Source organism: Mercenaria mercenaria, chromosome 17 (genome assembly GCF_021730395.1).
Source record: "Mercenaria mercenaria strain notata chromosome 17, MADL_Memer_1, whole genome shotgun sequence".
Taxonomy (NCBI): Eukaryota; Metazoa; Mollusca; class Bivalvia; order Venerida; family Veneridae; genus Mercenaria; species Mercenaria mercenaria.
This window is the reverse complement of record NC_069377.1, coordinates 40,677,810-40,696,256: the sequence shown is the minus strand read 5'-3', so window position 1 is coordinate 40,696,256 and position 18,447 is coordinate 40,677,810. Positions and strand designations below refer to the sequence as shown.

The 18,447-nt window shown below is 35.0% G+C and overlaps 1 protein-coding gene across 2 annotated transcripts; it reads left to right on the top strand.

The window, feature by feature from the left end:
- Nucleotides 1-1,079: 1,079 nt before the first annotated feature.
- Nucleotides 1,080-14,903, top strand: LOC123536625 (PIN2/TERF1-interacting telomerase inhibitor 1-like). 2 transcript variants are annotated; one of them, XM_045319947.2, is made up of 6 exons: nt 1,080-1,226; nt 8,778-8,900; nt 9,361-9,535; nt 10,090-10,234; nt 11,132-11,880; nt 14,272-14,903. In XM_045319947.2, exons 1-5 carry the CDS (start codon nt 1,154-1,156, stop codon nt 11,612-11,614), a joined length of 999 nt encoding a protein of 332 aa, XP_045175882.2. In that variant the 5' UTR covers nt 1,080-1,153; the 3' UTR covers nt 11,615-11,880; nt 14,272-14,903. The 2 variants fall into 2 exon arrangements, with proteins under 2 accessions (XP_045175882.2, XP_045175883.2); XM_045319948.2 differs by having other exon boundaries at nt 11,132-11,934.
- The last annotated feature ends 3,544 nt before the right edge of the window (nt 14,904-18,447 follow it).

The following is an 18,447-nucleotide window of genomic DNA, read 5'->3' as shown; positions in this document are numbered from 1 at the left end:
AGTAACATTAATTCGAAAACAAGAAAGAGACTGAGGCATACAACGACCTCACTGCAGACATTATTTTGGTAGAACCCTCTATGCTGTTCAACCCCTGGGCATAGGTATAAGAGAGGGTACTCACACTCCATAAGTTGAGAGAGGGGAAGGATCAGGGGTCCCATAGAAATTATAGAAATATAGGTGTAAAATAGTGTCATCTGAGTTTAAATTCTGAGAACCCAAATAAATATCATAAATATGAACGCTAGAGTAGACCGAGGCATAAAACGACCTCACTGAAGACGTCACTTTAGTTCAACGTCTGGAGAGTGTGCCATCCACTACATCCCATCCTGTAAAGGGTGAGAGGTTCAGGAAATTTGTGAAGTATAGGTATGAAATGGTTGTCTTTCGTGCATATTTTGGTCTGAACGTAATTAGTACAGGTAATTTCTCGGTCGATTAATGTGGTCAGGTGGAAGGGGGAGGGTTTGGTGTGCACGGGCCCGACCTTCTGGAATCGGACCTGGAGTGTCTTTTACTTCTTGCACTATCCTTAAAAAATACTAATAATCCTCTGTTGGAGTCACCCATATGGGTAAGCAGTAATCTGATTAATCACCTTTAAAATAAAAAATTTGGCCACAAGATACACGGTGTCAATTTAGTGCAAATATGGGAATACTTTGTATAAGTTAAAAAGTGATGTTCAGACTCGACAACGCTATAACACATTCTATTTCTTCTATACTCAGTATATTCCTACATATCTCCCAGATTCAACTACAATGACACATGGCAATAGTCTAATGATGTAAAGAGTTTTCTCAATTATCTATTCTCAATAGTGTCAAGTTATATAAATTTCATATTTAATTTCAGTCTTAAATTTAATCTAAAAATCAAGATTAGAAATGCTTTGAACTGTAGATCTACCACTCAACTTTGTACAAACCGCTTTTTCAAACGACATTTTAACATTTTAAAAGAAACATTTTGACATCGATGTCTAGCTACTTTTAAAATTCACTACATGTGTAAGATTGTACATTCTATACATAGAGCGTGACGTCACTACTTAAAGCGCTACAGTAGAGTACACAAGAAGAAATAACATTCCGTTTCTAATGCAAGTGTTCGAAAAACACTATCAAGTCACGTGGCGGACAAAATGGCGATGCTGGCAGAGCCGAAAAGAAAACAAAAATTTTCTTTCGATCCAAGAAATACAAACTGGAGTAATGGTAAGTAACAGTATCTTTCAAAAGCAATATTTATCCAAGAGCTATCTTTTCTATGCTAAAATTATGAGAGGTCAGGGAAAAGGAAAACAATGCAATGTAATATATTTTCGCAACAAAAACACGTGTTCATCCATTTGTGGTGGTTTAAAGATATATTCATGGTTATTGTGCCCCCCATGAGTGGTGGGGGGCATATAGATATAGTATTTGATAATATGAATTAAGGCATCGCCACAGTCACAACTCAGAACAGTGAACTTGCCTATTCCGAACCAGTCTGTGAATTGACTCATTTCCAAGTTTTTAAGCAGCCGTCACGCATACGTCAAGAAAAACCGTAAGCTATGTTTTGGTTTTATATCTAATACATTAAACTAATAATTAATTGCTGGTAAATGTTCAAGTTATTCTTACATAATACATATTTGCAACATTGTCCAAATGCTATATTTTTTCTTATGTGGAAATTTGACGAATGTAAACAAAAATGTCAGATTCAAAGAGCGCTTGCGTTCTAGCTTTTTAATGAAATGAAACGGAAGGGAGATTGAAAAGAAGGAAAGTTTATGCTCTTTCCAGTCATATATCCCACATTAAAAACAATTTGACCATTGAGATGCCTAAAGAGGAAATATTGATGGCATACATTGTGCCTATTCCGAATCACACATTTTCAGTTCTGTTCTGCTGCACGTTGTTTAAAGATTGCAGAAAAAATATCGATTCAATGTGTCCAAAATATTAATTTATGTTATTGTTTTTACCCATGGCCAGATGTTAAAGAAAAAGGCGGAGGTATTATTATACAATGTGACTATTTAATTCACATAAAGGACAAGACCGCCCACATGACTGTTTTAAAACAGAATATTTCAATAATGCCAAAGAAGGATGTCATGCCTATCGTTTTAGTCATTTAATTAGCCTTAAATGCGATTATTTCTATTCCTGACATAAAATAATTTCAGTTTTCGATTCAAGATGGTAGTTTTATGTTGTTGTGGCTAGTAGTAAGAAAACCATTTCAGGTCATTTGTGGTGATTCGGAATAGGCGAGTATGACCCGGATTACGCACAGTACCAGTCTGATCAATTACAGAAATCTGTTACAAACAATGTATTGTTTCGAATTTCTTTTCACATTATTTTAATCGTGACATATTTGTACAGCATTTAAAATGAAATTTATATTTAAAATATCAACTTGACGAAGTAAAACGATAAAAAATTAAAAACTGGTTCGGAAAAGGCCAGTTCGCTGTATCAGTTCATATTTTCAGGCCGAGTATTTTTCTCTTGAAAATTGCACTAAAGCCTTAACAGCTGGTCAAATTATCATCAACATAAGAAGCATATGATGATTTATAGTACATATGCCGCTTGTAAAATATTTGAGTCTCGTTTAGACCGAAAATTTACCCCAAAATATTGAAATTTTATGTGCAGTAGAACTCCAATATAAAAAATATTACAAGGACAAAATTTAGTTAATTTCATAGTACAATATGTATACTGCAAACTCTTATGGATTTTTGCCGAAATTGTTCCTGGTTATTGCATTAGACACAAAAAGACAACCCCATGTAAATCTAATTTAAAATGTTGTTTGTACATGCATTTACTGACCACAGGTAGCCAGGTAAACCTATACATAATCCTATAATATCACCTGTTTATATACATGTAAATTATGTGTGAACAGATAACACAAATTGGATAAATTGATGGTGTTGGGATTTTTGTGTATAATTCAGTAATCAGGTAAAATTTCAAAATAATTTCTGAAGACTTTATTCTTCACGGTCTGCTTTACAATTGGCTGTAATTATCTTTGAAATGTATTGAATATATATTGAGTTTGACTGCAGATAAAATTGCAAAATTTTGTCATAAAAAATATCGAATAAAGGCATGATACAGGTAGTGAAATGCACATCGTTCTACTTGCATATGTTCACATAGATATTTAAAACATAATTATGACAAATTTATTGACTTTATAGTTACCACTTAGTCATCTTTTATTTTTATGAAAATTTGCATGTAAAATTTTGAGTCAAATGGCTGCCACTGTAGGCGATGCCTTAAGGCACTGCCTAGCATGGGGATTTATCTTTTATATATCTACTTACGAAGAAATATTCAACACTCAAAAGAAAGTGAAACTTCGCTCTAAACCGTGAAGTTTACAGTTAGTGTCATCATACGTTTTACAGCAAATATCATACTTTGCAAAATTTATGGGAAGCCGTGACGGTGACGTCATTCACCGCGTTCTCGCTCTTGCTTTAGGATTTTTTTTGGATTTTTTTTGCACTCCACGCAGAAACTTGGCGGCCTTTACACTTTCTCACTGTTTGAAAGTGATTTTAAGTTGCATGTACAGTTTTCATTACGAAAAAGAATCATGTTGGCGCGGTTTACGAATTTCTGTGACTGATTCGGTGTGCTCGGATGTTCTTGTAGACAACCAGTCTGCATTTTGTACATAAACCGGAACCGGAAAACATCGAAAAAATTGTCTCAGTATATGCAGACAACAAAGACGAATAACTATATACAGACGTTACCGTCTCGGGGATTTTCATCCCCTATAAATTGATGAAACCTTGCATGAGTCTTTATCATAATATGAACTTGCGCACCTCCTATTTTTCGTCTGGCTCCGCCCCTTTTTTTAGAGTTATGGCCCCTGAAATAGTCAAAAATGCACATTTTCACCTTGTGACATGCCTAGCTCAAAAAGTATTTGATAAAGATTCATGAAACCTTGCATGAGTCTCAATCATGATATGAACTTGTGCACCTCCTCTTTTTCATTTTGGTCTGCCCCCTATTTTTAGAGTTATGGCCCCTGAAATAGGCAAAAATGCCAATTTTCACCTTGTGACGCGCCTAGCTCAAAAAGTATTTCATATAAATTGATTTAATCTTGTATGAGTCTTTATCATGATATGAACTTGTGCACCTCCTATTTTTTGTCTGGCTCTGCCACCTATTTTCAGAGTTATGGCCCCTTAAATAGTCAAAAATGCACATTTTCACCTTGTGACGTACCTAGCTCAAAAAGTATTTTATATAAATTGATTAAACCTTGTACATGTCTTTGTCATGATATGAACCTGCACACCTCCTATTTTTTGTCTGGCTCCACCCCCTATTTTCAGAGTTATGGCCCCTGAAATAGTCAAAAATGCACGTTTTCACCTTTTGGCGCACCTAGCTCAAAAAGTATATAATATAAATGGTTGAAAACTTGCATAAGTCTTTATCATGATATAAACTTGCACACCTTCTATTTTTTGGCTGAGTCCACCCCCTATTTTTAAAGTTCGGCCACTGAAATAGTAAAAAAATGCACATTTTCACCTATTTATGTGCCTAGCTCAAAAAGTATTTAATGTAAATTCATGAAACCTTGCTAGAGTCTTTATTATGATGTGACCTTTCACACTTGGCATTCTTCTTGAGAATCTTGTGCTTATTACAGAGTTATGGCCTTTGAAATAGCCAAAATAGTTGATTTTTTGTTTGTGATGCTCATAACTTAGGCATAGGAAATAGAGATCAATATAATTGCACCTTTACTAATCCTACCTGGTGTTCTGTATTACAGAAATGCTTCTATTGTGACATTTTGATACAAGCAAAAGTGTATTATCTGCACTATTACTTACTGGTATTTCATTTTATTATTGGCTTGTTAAAAGTTTACTTTTTACCATAAGTAAGTTGACAAAATCATAGGAACACCATGTTTTGAGTGGTAAAGCAAACACATATGAATAAATCCTAAATGTTTTTGTTGTGCAAAAAAGTATGATATTGTGTCTAAAACAGTTATTAACTGTTTTCATTTTCCACTCAATTGTGTAATTGCAAGGAAAGTAAACTAATAAATATCTCTGCTTATAAGTACTAGCCCAAGGCAAGAGTTGTCATCCTTTGTGGATCACAACTTTAAATTAAATATTAAAACTTCTGTTATTGATATTAACAAAACTTTCATAAACTTCACATTTGGTCATTTGAAGGACTTTGAAATAAATTTCTAGACTTTATTTATTGTATAACTACCATTGAAAATTTTAGGGTCTATCTCTACATAGCTCAAAAATATATGGCCTAGAATAATGAATCCTTTTCATAAAATGTTTGTTTAGGCTAAACCCCATTAACACTGCAAACATTTGAATTATTGCCCCTTATTTGTGACAAATGTACCAGTGGGGGCACACCCTGTGTCCTACAGACACATTCTAGTTTTATCTATAACTTTTCGTAATGATTACATATTTCCGATTTGTTTCCTTCTGAATTTCATAAATGAAAGTTAATTAACATTCGTTTTCACTGATGGATACATACACAATGATACAGTCAGCTGGCCAATAGCGAATCACTGTCAATAGCGGATCACAGGGATCCATCATGTGCTAGACTTTTAGCTGTTTTTAGCTCACCTGTCACAAAGTGACAAGGTGAGCTTTTGTGATCGTGCGGTGTCCGTCGTCCGTCCGTCCGTGCGTGCGTCCGTAAACTTTTGCTTGTGACCACTCTAGAGGTCACATTTTTCATGGGATCTTTATGAAAGTTGGTCAGAATGTTCACCTTGATGATATCTAAGTCAAGTTCGAAACTGGGTCACGTGCCTTCAAAAACTAGGTCAGTAGGTCTAAAAATAGAAAAACCTTGTGACCTCTCTAGAGGCCATAATTTTCAATGGATCTTCATGAAAATTGGTCAGAATGTTCATCTTGATGATATCTAGATCAAGTTCGAAACTGGGTCACGTGCGGTCAAAAACTAGGTCAGTAGGTCTAAAAATAGAAAAACCTTGTGACCTCTCTAGAGGCCATATATTTCACAAGATCTTCATGAAAATTGGTCAGAACGTTCACCTTGATGATATCTAGGTCAAGTTCGAAACTGGGTCACGTGCCTTCAAAAACTGGGTCAGTAGGTCAAATAATAGAAAAACCTTGTGACCTCTCTAAAGGCCATATTTTTCATGGGATCTGTATGAAAGTTGGTCTGAATGTTCATCTTGATGATATCTAGGTCAAGTTCGAAACTGGGTCACGTGCGATCAAAAACTAGGTCAGTAGGTCTAAAAATAGAAAAACCTTGTGACCTTTCTAGAGGCCATATATTTCACAAGATCTTCATGAAAATTAGTCAGAACGTTCACCTTGATGATATCTAGGTCAAGTTCGAAACTGGGTCACGTGCCATCAAAAACTAGGTTAGTAGGTCAAATAATAGAAAAACCTTGTGACCTCTCTAAAGGCCATATTTTTCATGGGATCTGTATGAAAATTGGTCTGAATGTTCATCTTGATGATATCTTGGTCAAGTTCGAAACTGGGTCACGTGCGGTCAAAAACTAGGTCAGTAGGTCTACAAATAGAAAAACCTTGTGACCTCTCTAGAGGCCCTATATTTCATGAAATCTTCATGAAAATTTGTCAGAATGTTCACCTTGATGATATCTAAATCAAGTTCGAAAGTGGGTCACGTGCCATCAAAAACTAGGTCAGTAGGTCAAATAATAGAAAAACCTTGTGACCGCTCTAGAGGCCATATTTTCCATGGGATCTGTATGAAAGTTGGTCTGAATGTTCATCTTGATGATATCTAGGTCAGGTTTGAAAGTGGGTCACGTGCCATCAAAAACTAGGTCAGTAGGTCAAATAATAGAAAAACCTTGTGACCTCTCTAAAGGCCATATTTTTCAATGGATCTTCATGAAAGTTGGTCTGAATGTTCATCTTGATGATATCTAGGTCAAGTTTGAAACAGGGTCATGTGCGGTCAAAAACTAGGTCAGTAGGTCTAAAAATAGAAAAACCTTGTGACCTCTCTAGAGGCCATACTTGTGAATGGATCTGCATAAAAATTGGTCAGAATGTTCTTCTTGATGATATCTAGATCAAGTTCGAAAGTGGGTCATGTGCCTTCAAAAAGTAGGTCAGTAGGTCAAATAATGAAAAAACGTTGTGATCTCTCTAGAGGCCATATTTTTCATGGGATCTGTATGAAAGTTGGTCTGAATGTTTATCTTGATGATATCTAGGTCAAGTTTGAAACAGGGTCATGTGCGGTCAAAAACTAGGTCAGTAGGTCTAAAAATAGAAAAACCTTGTGACCTCTCTAGAGGCCATACTTGTGAATGGATCTGCATAAAAATTGGTCAGAATGTTCTTCTTGATGATATCTAGGTCAAGTTCGAAAGTGGGTCACGTGCCTTCAAAAAGTAGGTCAGTAGGTCAAATAATGAAAAAAACGTTGTGACCTCTCTAGAGGCCATATTTTTCATGGGATCTGTATGAAAGTTGGTCTGAATGTTTATCTTGATGATATCTAGTTCAAGTTTGAAACTGGGTCAACTGCGATCAAAAACTAGGTCAGTAGGTCTTGAAATAGAAAAACCTTGTGACCTCTCTAGAGGCCATACCCTTGAATGGATCTTCATTAAAATTGGTCAGAATGTTCACCTTGATGATATCTAGGTCAATTTTGAAACTGGGTCACGTGCCTTATAAAACTAGGTCAATAGGTCAAATAATAGAAAAACCTTGTGACCTCTCTAGAGACCATATTTTTCAATGGATCTTCATGAAAATTTGTCAGAATTTTTATCTTGATAATATCTAGGTCAAGTTCAAAACTGGGTCACATGAGCTCAAAAACTAGGTCATTATGTCAAATAATAGAAAAAACAATGTCATACTCAAAACTGGATCATGTGGGAAGAGGTGAGCGATTCAGGACCATCATGGTCCTCTTGTTTAATGAAATTCAAGAACTTATTTGTAAAAAAAAATCACACTTAAAACATACATAAAGAGACAAGTGGGATAACATTGTGGATTTCAATTTTAACCCCTGTGTTCTTTACCCCATACTATCGCGCAACATTGTGGTAATATCCGACTCACAACTACTGAACTACATGAGCAAAGGATGAATCTACGTGAAAATGTATACTTTTCCCACCTTAAAATGGATCAAAAAGTCATAAATTTTAATTATTTATATGCTGACACGGCCGTGTTTACAACCTGTACATGATCGCATAACACATTGAAATGGTCATGTTCAGTGTAAACTGCAATAAATAGCAGTAGAACTTGGTGAAACAAGTTATGATTCATAATAATGTTAATAAATACACTAACTGCAAACATTTACACCTCGTAAAGCTCTATTGGAGAAGAATATGTGTATTTTTATCATAACTGACAAACATTTCTTCTTTTCTGGCCATGAAGCAAGAATGGTCACATGATCATTTTTGTACTGGTCATCCAATCAGAATACAGGTTTCATCAACAGTTAGACGGCTGTCAACATGGCGAGAAAATGCAGGAACGTAGAGCGAGAAAGACAAAAGAACAAGGTTTTAATACATTGCGTTTATTATATTATTCTTAAGTTATAACTTGAAAAAACAGCCCAGTTTTGACAAGTTCTTAATAAATAATGTTCAGCTTGATGACATGTTGAAATGTTGATCAGATTAGAAAAGACCTGGACACTGAATTTCAGATGAGACGAAATTTGGACACCGGTTAATGGAGAAGATGGGTTGGTCTAAAGGTAAAGGACTGGGAGCCAATGAAGATGGTAAAACTGAGAATATCTCGGTCAGTGTGAAGAATGACACTAGAGGTAAGTATATTTTTAGCAGGCAGCTTTTTTTAAAGGGACTAACCACAGTGACACATTTTAGGCAAAAAATAATTTCTCTAAAAAAATACATAAAAAGTGAGTACTCTGAAAGTTACTGTACAATACAAACTTAACTTACTGACATAAGATTTTTATAAGATATTCTAATGAATAACAAAAAATATCGTGCAGAATGTAGTAAAGCGTTGCAACGTTTATGAAATAATGCAGAAAATTTACATTCTTCTTGCATTTTTACCAATATCTAACTTTTAGTTTCATCCACTTTATCATTTTTCAGTGTCACAAATACATTCTATGCCAAACTTAGTGGAAATGAACATGCTGAAAACTTTCATCCAAACTATGGGTGATAAGTTTTACACTGCAGAAATTTATAGATACTTTTTATCAAGGACATCGCTATGAAGATCACACAATTAATATATCTATTTTACAGGTGTAGGCTGTTCAAAGAGTCATGTTGATAATTGGATTGCACACCAGGATGACTTTAATGCCCTGCTTGCCAATCTTGGACAAGATCATGGCACAGATGACAGTAAACAAGAAGATACAGACAAGAAGGTGATAAGTCTCGAGCAGAAATCTAGAACATCAAAGGGCAGATTACAGTATGTTTTGACTGATTTACAAGTACAGATGATTGTCAAATCTTTAGTGTTATAGTAGCATTGTAGAATTTTAGCTCTGCCATTATGTGAAACTTCAAACTTTGCCACTTCTTTTTTGGGGCCATTTTTATAGCCCACTTCCCCTCTCCAAAAAATATATTGAAAATCCTCCACCCCCTGGAAAAAAATCTTTTACATATTCCATCTATTTATTAAATCTACACAATTACTGCATAGTAATCATACAATTTAAAACACAAGACAGTGTGCTTTTGAGTATTTTTCTTTTTGAATGTAACACATTTTTTTGTGTTCAATATAAATTAACACAGATGTTCCCAATAATGAGACAATGTCAATATTAAAGATCACACTTAGAGGTCAACTGTAGGTTTTCAGACCCAAGTTATTTGCATTGTAACTATTAACATTATATATAAAGAGTAATATTGTATATACATCAGAATCAGATCATGTTATGCTGCAGTTGATGTAATTAGTCCCCATCTGGTCTTGCATGGTAATACTTCGTTTCCTTGTTGTTGTTTTTTCAGCTATCAGAAGTTTACTAAAGGTAAAGATTTATCACTGAAGTCAGAGACAGACCTTGATTGTGTATTTGGGAAGCGTAAATCCCAGTCTGGAACCATTACACCACAAACTCAGTCGGGAACCAATACACCACATGCACAGTCTGAGGTAGGGTTTAAATTTTTTAAAATTTAAATTCAGATTTGGGTCAAATTTTCACTTGCCAGAAAAAGAAAGTTCATAAAATCTCAGGTTACAATTTAAATTTTTCCATTGCACTTCACAAGCTTAATAGTGAACACTCTTGCTTTTTTATATTGCTGTAGTTTGGAAACTACTTGTTAATAATTTTTATACGCCTATGAAAATGGATGTATTTTATGATCACATGCGGCAGGCAGCTTCTACTAAAGTTATCTATTCTCTCGAGCAGTTCATATCCAATGTTCACAAAACCTGGTCACATTATTTATGGCCAAGTTCGATAACCAGCTCGATCTTCCACATTTCTCTGGAGTTATGTCTCCTGAAGTATGAAAATTGACAGTGTTACAAAGCTGTGTAAATTGAGCAGTTCTTATCCAATGTTCACCAAACTTAGTCATAATGTTTATGGGTATAATATCTCAGACTTGTGCGATAACCAACAAGGTTGCAGAAATTGACTTTGTATGTTCTCTAACTCAAGTACTTCCAAATTGTATTAAATGTTTTTGGGGCATTATATCTCAGAAAAGCTTGATAACCAAGTGCTCTTAAGTTATGACCCTTGAATGACTTAAAATTGCGAAAATTACAGTGTCCACTTAATAATATAAGCAGTTCTTATCCAATGTCCACCAGACTTAGTCAGGATGTTTATGGGCATATTGTCTTGGCCAAGTTAAGTTTGATTACCAGATGGAGAGTATGTTGCTCTGGAGTTATGGGCCTTGAATAAATCAGATTTGAAAAAAAAGACAACTAGTCTCCTCAATATGTAAAGTATTTTAAAAATAAAAGTAATTTGCTGTGACAGGCATATATTGTGACAGTTTGCCATTTATATTTGTTGTTCTTTTCCAGTCCAGCTCAGACAATGAGGAGCAATCACATGGTTTTAATACTGTGACAAGCACTGACAGTGTGCAAGATTATTTCAAGAAAAAAATGGCTGAAAGACTGAATAAACTTAAGAGTAATGAAGATACCAAAAAGTTAGAAGACTGCTTTAACAGTGATGATAGAAATGAAACTAATATAACATCTGAAATGAATATAGACTCAAATGAAATTCAGATAAAAAATAAAAGGAAGTTAAAGAAAAGAAAACCGGATTCTAATGAAATAAATGATCAGGATACTGAAATCCTAAATGGCAGAACTGAGGATGTTGTGAATGAAGAAGAAATAGTTAAGAAAAAGAAAAAGTCCAAAAAGAAGAAAGTTGTTACTGAGTGTGAAAATGAAACAGATTTAAATGAATTAAATGCAGGCCATATACAGAGAGATACTTTAGAGGAAGAAAAAACATCAAAGAAAAAGAAGAGAAGAGAAATTCAGAACTAACTGATACAATAGAAAAAGATTCTGAAGATGTTCAGACATCTGTACCTGATTCAGTTGAGCAGTCTGTGGAAAGTCAAGAACATGTTGAAAATGAAGAATGTATTAGTGAAGATAAACCAAAGAAGAAGAAGAAAAGTAAAAAGAGAAAAAGGGAGACTACTGATACTGATGATATAAAACCGAAAAAGAAAGTGTCTTTCCTGTTAGGAGATGATGGCAATGAAGATATTGATAAAGATACTATAGAGGATGAAACAATAGAAAAGGTGAATAAACAGAAAAAGAGCAAAAAGTCCAAGAAATGACTGTTCAGTATTAAGGTATATATAAATACTACAACAAAAGTGTTTGGTATGTTCATACATTAACATCACAGTATTAGAAAATCATTACTTCCATCTTTTTTCAGTAAAAATGCCTTTAGTTTGAAGTATTGTACTAATATTGTTAATATTAGTTTTTTTGGCAAGAGAGGAAATTCCTGTTTGCCGAAACTTCAAAAAAATGAAAAACAGTTCTTTACACCTATCGGTATATCAGAAATGAAGTTAAAATTAAAAAGATGAATTCCATTTGTTTAAGCTTCACCTTACCAGATATCTTTGGTATTTACATATGTAGGGGTTTTGCACTAGAAATAAAAATGATAAAATACAGTTTTATCAAGATGTTTTAAACTTTAAAAGCATTACAATATTTGGCAAAGGCATTTGAAAGCAAGAAAATTATGCATAGTTCTGTTTGTGAGTTCAACAGCCAGTTTTTCTGTCACATGATCGTATTTACTTTAAATATCCTAAACACCTCATCGTGTAGAAGGTGCACAATTAAGGCATTGCCTAGTGAATTGCAATGATGTTTGAAAATAATTCCAACATTCCTATTGAAGTAAGTAGTACATTTTTGTGCTTGGGCTCCACATTTAACAGTCTGTTGAACAACACATACATGTTACTTGATTTTATCCTTCACTGGATTTTATCCTTCAGTTTTCAGTGAATGGCTAGACATAACTGTAAACAGCTAAGGGAAAGGTTGAGTTTCTGCAACTAGTTTTGACCATAAAATTCAAGAAGAAAAAACGAGAACTTCTATTGAAAAACTTCAAAATTCTGATTTTTTTTGTGCAAAGTGCTGATTACGAACTTTTAGGATAATTGGATGTCTTTTGTCCATCCATCATCTGTCTGTTCATAATTTCTTTAAAGAGCATCTCCTTCGAAACCAAATGGCCAATTCCAACCAAACTTCACAAGAATGTTCCTAGGTTGGTTCTCTTTCAAATTCCTTCAAATCACAAATTCTTGTCTTGAGAAACTATTGGCCTGATTTTGAAATAATTCCTCACAAATATTACGTTCAATAATAGCAGCTTGACAACAGTTAGGCTCATTATAATAGTAAGGCAGAAAAAGACATACATATAACATCACAGATATATAACAAGGACAAACAGGGACAGCTATAGGATGATTTGCTGCATTGCATGTACATGTATCTATGATTATATTGTATGTTTGATCTACCATAAAGAACAACTATCCCATAATATGACCAGGGTTACAATATTCTTGCATAAAACTAATGTTCTCCATAATCTGACAATGTGCCTTGCTCATCATCAACAATGGTCAAGGTCAGGCACGGGGGTGGGGGGGTGGTCAAAGGTTAACATGGCCCATTTCTTATCCAGTCAGTAACTCTGACATCCAACAAGGGATTTTGATTTTTCTTTGCACATATACTCTCCAAAACAAGAGGTGTTGTGTGCAAGCCCCTTATCTTTAGATTAAAAGGTCAAGATTCCCTCCCCCCCCCACCACCCCCTCTGCTTCTTGTCCATCTGTCTGAATTTGTGACATGCATTTCTCAAAAAGTATTTGACAAAGAGTCATTGAACCTCACAGGATTGATACTTTGCATTTAGGCTCTCGCACAGCCAGACCAGAGTTATGGCCCTGGACTTAGTAAAGAAATATGCATAAAAAGGGCCCAAAAGATTGTGTCACATGTATCTTAAAAATTATTTGACCTAGAATTATGAAACATTACAAGATTATTATTCAGCGTGTGAAATTGTGCAAGTGTGGTTTTGTTAGAGATTTCACACAGCCAAACCAGAGCTACTGCCTTTGACTGTCACAAATATACATCAAAGGCACAAAAGTTTGTGTCCCTTATATCTCAAAACCTACTTGACATAGGGTCATGAAACATTATAGGGACACTATTCAGCATGGGATTTTGTGCACCTGCAGTTTTGTTCAAGATTTCTTTTGATCAGACAAGAGTTATGGCCCGTGATTAAATAAAAGATATGTATAAAAGGCATACAAGTTTGTTGCATACTGGTATACCTCAAATTATAGTATTTGACTTGAGAGTTATAAAACATTAAAAGATTGTTATACAGCATGTGAAGATGAAGACTTTTTTGTCAAGACATCCTCATAAACATTATTAAAATTCATGCCCAAAATTGTCATTTGAATGCAAGATAGTCATTCAATACTGCATTCCCTATCCTGTTTGGTAATACTTTCTTCAATTACCTTCTCACCCCACAGTGACTAAAGTTTCGTACAACTTTTTAGAATTAAATGATTTCAGACTGTCATATACTTACATGTTGAAGTAATTGCTATATTATTTTTCAGAATGTTGCCAAGAAATCATCACCTGGGAAGGATTCTGGTCACCGAGAAGAAGTTAAAACAATCACACAGCCAGATATTTCATACAACTTGAGAGACACGCCTAAAACAAAAGCTAAACATTCTACTGTAAGTGTCTGTATAAATGTCAGTGACAAGTTTGATAGACAGAACAGTAAAAGAACAAAAAGGAAAGGTGACTTGGAATATTCTGGATTTACCGAAATAGGAAAATTTAACAGCAACGTTGGTTTTAATGATGCTAACACTAAAACATGTAACAGTGAGACGAGGGATGTTACAACTGTGCATGAAGTTAAGCTGGTTAGTGAAGCATTTAGGGGTGCCAATATGAGTCATGTAAAAGGTTACTCCGGTTTGAGGACCACATCAGAGGATGTGAAGAGAAAAATAAACACAAAGTTTAGGTGAAAAGAGGTGTGCTTCCTAAAAAGAAGGGTTGAAATACTGTCTAAATTTACATTCAGTAACAGTTGTATCTTTGTTATTACTTACCTATTATTTGTTGTTACTAATGAAATTGTTTAGGAATGTTAGATGCGTGCTGCTTGTTAAATTTTGTGGTGATATAAGTATTATTTAAGGGACAGAAGAAATAAAAACATCTTCAGTAATTTGCCAGCTTCTCTTTATCACTGTAGTTACAAATATTCATCATGTGTAACATTTTATGTTTTATAAGCAGAATTTCATCACAGATTAAAAATTAAGGGGCATTAATCTTTAGTAAGGTTTGGATACACATGGTTATCTCCCTTGACAAAGATTTTCCTAGGTGAAAAAGTCCACAAATACTATTTCTCCACCAAAAGAAACAATGGGTTATTATACCCCCAGATACAAAGTATTGTAGTGCCCCCGCCGTTACTGTACTTTACTTGGGTGGGGTAAACTGTTAGATAAACAGACCAAGGGCAAGGGCCTACTGTCTGGGGACTAAGTCCACAAATTACAATACTACAAGGTTATTCATTTTGGGGATTAGCAATATGTTGACTAAACTAGGGTCTGGTCGTGACCCTATAGGCTGGTAGTGCCCAAGACGAGGCTGGTAGCACCCGAGTTAAAACAATTCCTAAGTTAAATAAACTACTAATAATGTTCCTTTCGGCTTCAAACAACTTTTATTTATGAGAAGCCTTAACAATAAATATTAATTAAAACTGAATAAAATAATCAGTAATGAAATATCTGGCAAAAGTCGTGTAGCAGGCGGACCGAGAACCAAACTCTAAAATTACAGAGTTTTCTTAGAGAAAAACAGCCAAATACCGCTAATAAATATAACTATAATTTAATGATAATAAGTACCGTGCAGTTTCAAAGTTTGAATAATTTGTATAGGTTTTAGAAGTGTAAATAAAAAAAATGTCCAAGAACAAACTGGCAAACAGCCTGACTATACAAGAGACGGAGGCAAAGTGATGATTCTTGCGTTCTAAGAATTAATACTTTAGTATGCAAATGAGGATGAATACCAAATCTAAATAAGGCCAAAGTCGGAAATACCCGGACAGATCCGTAACTGAGTTGAGGCTACAAACTTACTTCAGCCGACCACGATGTCATTCGGAAAACGAACATTTAACAACTAAGCAGAATCATTGTAAAATAGGTGTACCTTGAGAATGAATGCAAATTCATGTAAAAATCAAACAAAAATTTTCTCTTACAGGCTGATCACTACCAAATCAAACGTAAGCCTCCGCAAGTCTAGTAGAGTCCAAATATAAATAGTGCTAATCTTTCTTCCTTTCCTAGTGCATTTTCTCGGCAGAAACGTGCTTACTTTTACCCTACCGCGTTTCAGTATGTATCATTTTGGCATTGTATTGAAATCGGCATGTTCCTATCGCATGCTAGGTAAAAATGGCGGCGTAAGAATTTAATATCTCGAAAAGAGAAATTGAAAGAAGCGAAAAGTAGTAAATTCAGCGTGTTGTATTTAACGAACTGTAGTGTTAACACCCCCTTTTCGTTTTGTTCTTTAGCTCACCTGTCACAAAGTGACAAGGTGAGCTTTTGTGATCGCGCAGCGTCCGTCGTCCGTCCGTCCGTGCGTAAACTTTTGCTTGTGACCACTCTAGAAGTCACATTTTTCATGGGGTCTTTATGAAAATTGGTCAGAATGTTTACCTTGATGATATCTAGGTCAAGTTCGAAACTGGGTCACGTGCAGTCAAAAACTAGGTCAGTAGGTCGAAAAATAGAAAAACCTTGTGACCTCTCTAGAGGCCATATTTTTCAAAGATCTTCATGAAAATTGATGAGAATGTTCACCTTGATGATATCTAGGCCAAGTTCGAAACTGGGTCATGTGCCATCAAAAACTAGGTCAGTAGGTCAAATAATAGAAAAACCTTGTGACCTCTCTAGAGGCCATATTTTTCACGGGATCTGTATGAAAGTTGGTCTGATTGTTCATCTTGATGATATCTAGGTCAAGTTTGAAACTGGGTCTAGTACGGTCAAAAACTAGGTCAGTAGGTCTAAAAATAGAAAAACCTTGTGACCTCTTTAGAGGCCATACTTATGAATGAATCTTCATAAAAATTGGTCAGAGTGTTCATCTTGATGATGTCTAGGTCAGGTTCGAAACTGGGTCACGTGCTGTCAATAACTAGGTCAGTAGGTCAAATAATAAAAAAACCTTGTGACCTCTATAGAGGCCATTTTTTTCATGGGATCTGTATGAAAGTTGGTCTGATTGTTCATCTTGATGATATCTAGGTCAAGTTCAAAACTGGGTCAACTGCGGTCAAAAACTAGGTCAGTAGGTCGAAAAATAGAAAAACCTTGTGACCTCTCTAGAGGCCATACTTTTGAATGGATCTTCATTACAATTGGTCAGAATGTTCACCTTGATGATATCTAGGTCAAAACTCGAAACTGGGTCACGTGCCGTCAATAACTAGGTCAGTAGGTCAAATAATAAAACATCTTGTGACCTCTCTAGAGGCCATATTTTTCAATGGATCTTCATGAAAATTGGTCAGAATTTTTATCTTGATGATATCTAGGTCAGGTTCAAAACTGGGTCACATGAGCTCAAAAACTAGGTCACTATGTCAAATAATAGAAAAAACGACGTCATACTCAGTTCAAAACTGGGTCATGTGAGGACAGGTGAGCGATTCAGGACCATCATGGTCCTCTTGTCTAAAGTAGCAATCTAGTTCTTTATGGGAATATATGTCTCTGAAAATCTGATATGCTAGAAAATGTCGAAAACCCGTTATGAAGTAAGTGGATTTTATATGAAATACAGAACAGCTGGATTTAGTGGTGTTCAGCATTCAACTGACATAAACTTATCAAGCTTTACAAAGTCAATAATGGACATTACATTAAAACATCAATTTAATTTAATACAGCAGGGTAATTGTTGATTGAACTGTCGAATAACTCGGGCTGACACTGCGTACTTTTATAAAGAATCCTTGCGAAAGCTAGAATTACAGTTTCACTAGCTGAAACAACCGCATAACATATGTATAGTTCTAATATTTTGGAATGTAATTTAGTAAACAACAATTGAACAATGCGACTGGTTATCTGTCAATGCCTAGAAATGTTACAGAACAATGAACTGTGATTTTAAAGTAGCTGACAGATAGCCTGACAATTTTAACATCAAAAATAAAAAACTGCCGATAGGCCGTTAAAACAACGCAAAACAATTGCATCAAAACAAGGTCATGAGGCATCATGCCTGTTGTCATACATGGTTGTTTGTTATTTTGGAGTCATACATGATTGTTTGTCTGTTCATTGTTTCTGCTCCTGATTTTCTTAACTGCTGGGAAGATTTTCATAAAGCTGGCATAAATTATTTACCTCATCAAGACAGTAGTGCGCATAACTAAGGTCACTACGTCCAAGGTCAAGGTCATACTTTTAGGTCAAAAGCAGATAGCTCAACTTCCTGTCAGCTCCATACCTTTTAAACCTCTGGGAATATTTTCATAAAACAAGCATAACTTATTTACTTCATCAAGACGACATGCAGATTGCACCACCCTGTTTACTTGGTAAAGTCTACACTTGTCTTTCAAAGGTTAAATAGCTTAACTTTGTGTCAGTTCCATATCCGCTAAGTCACTTGGAAGATTTTCATAAAACTAGCATCAATTGTTAACTTCATCAAGACGACAATCA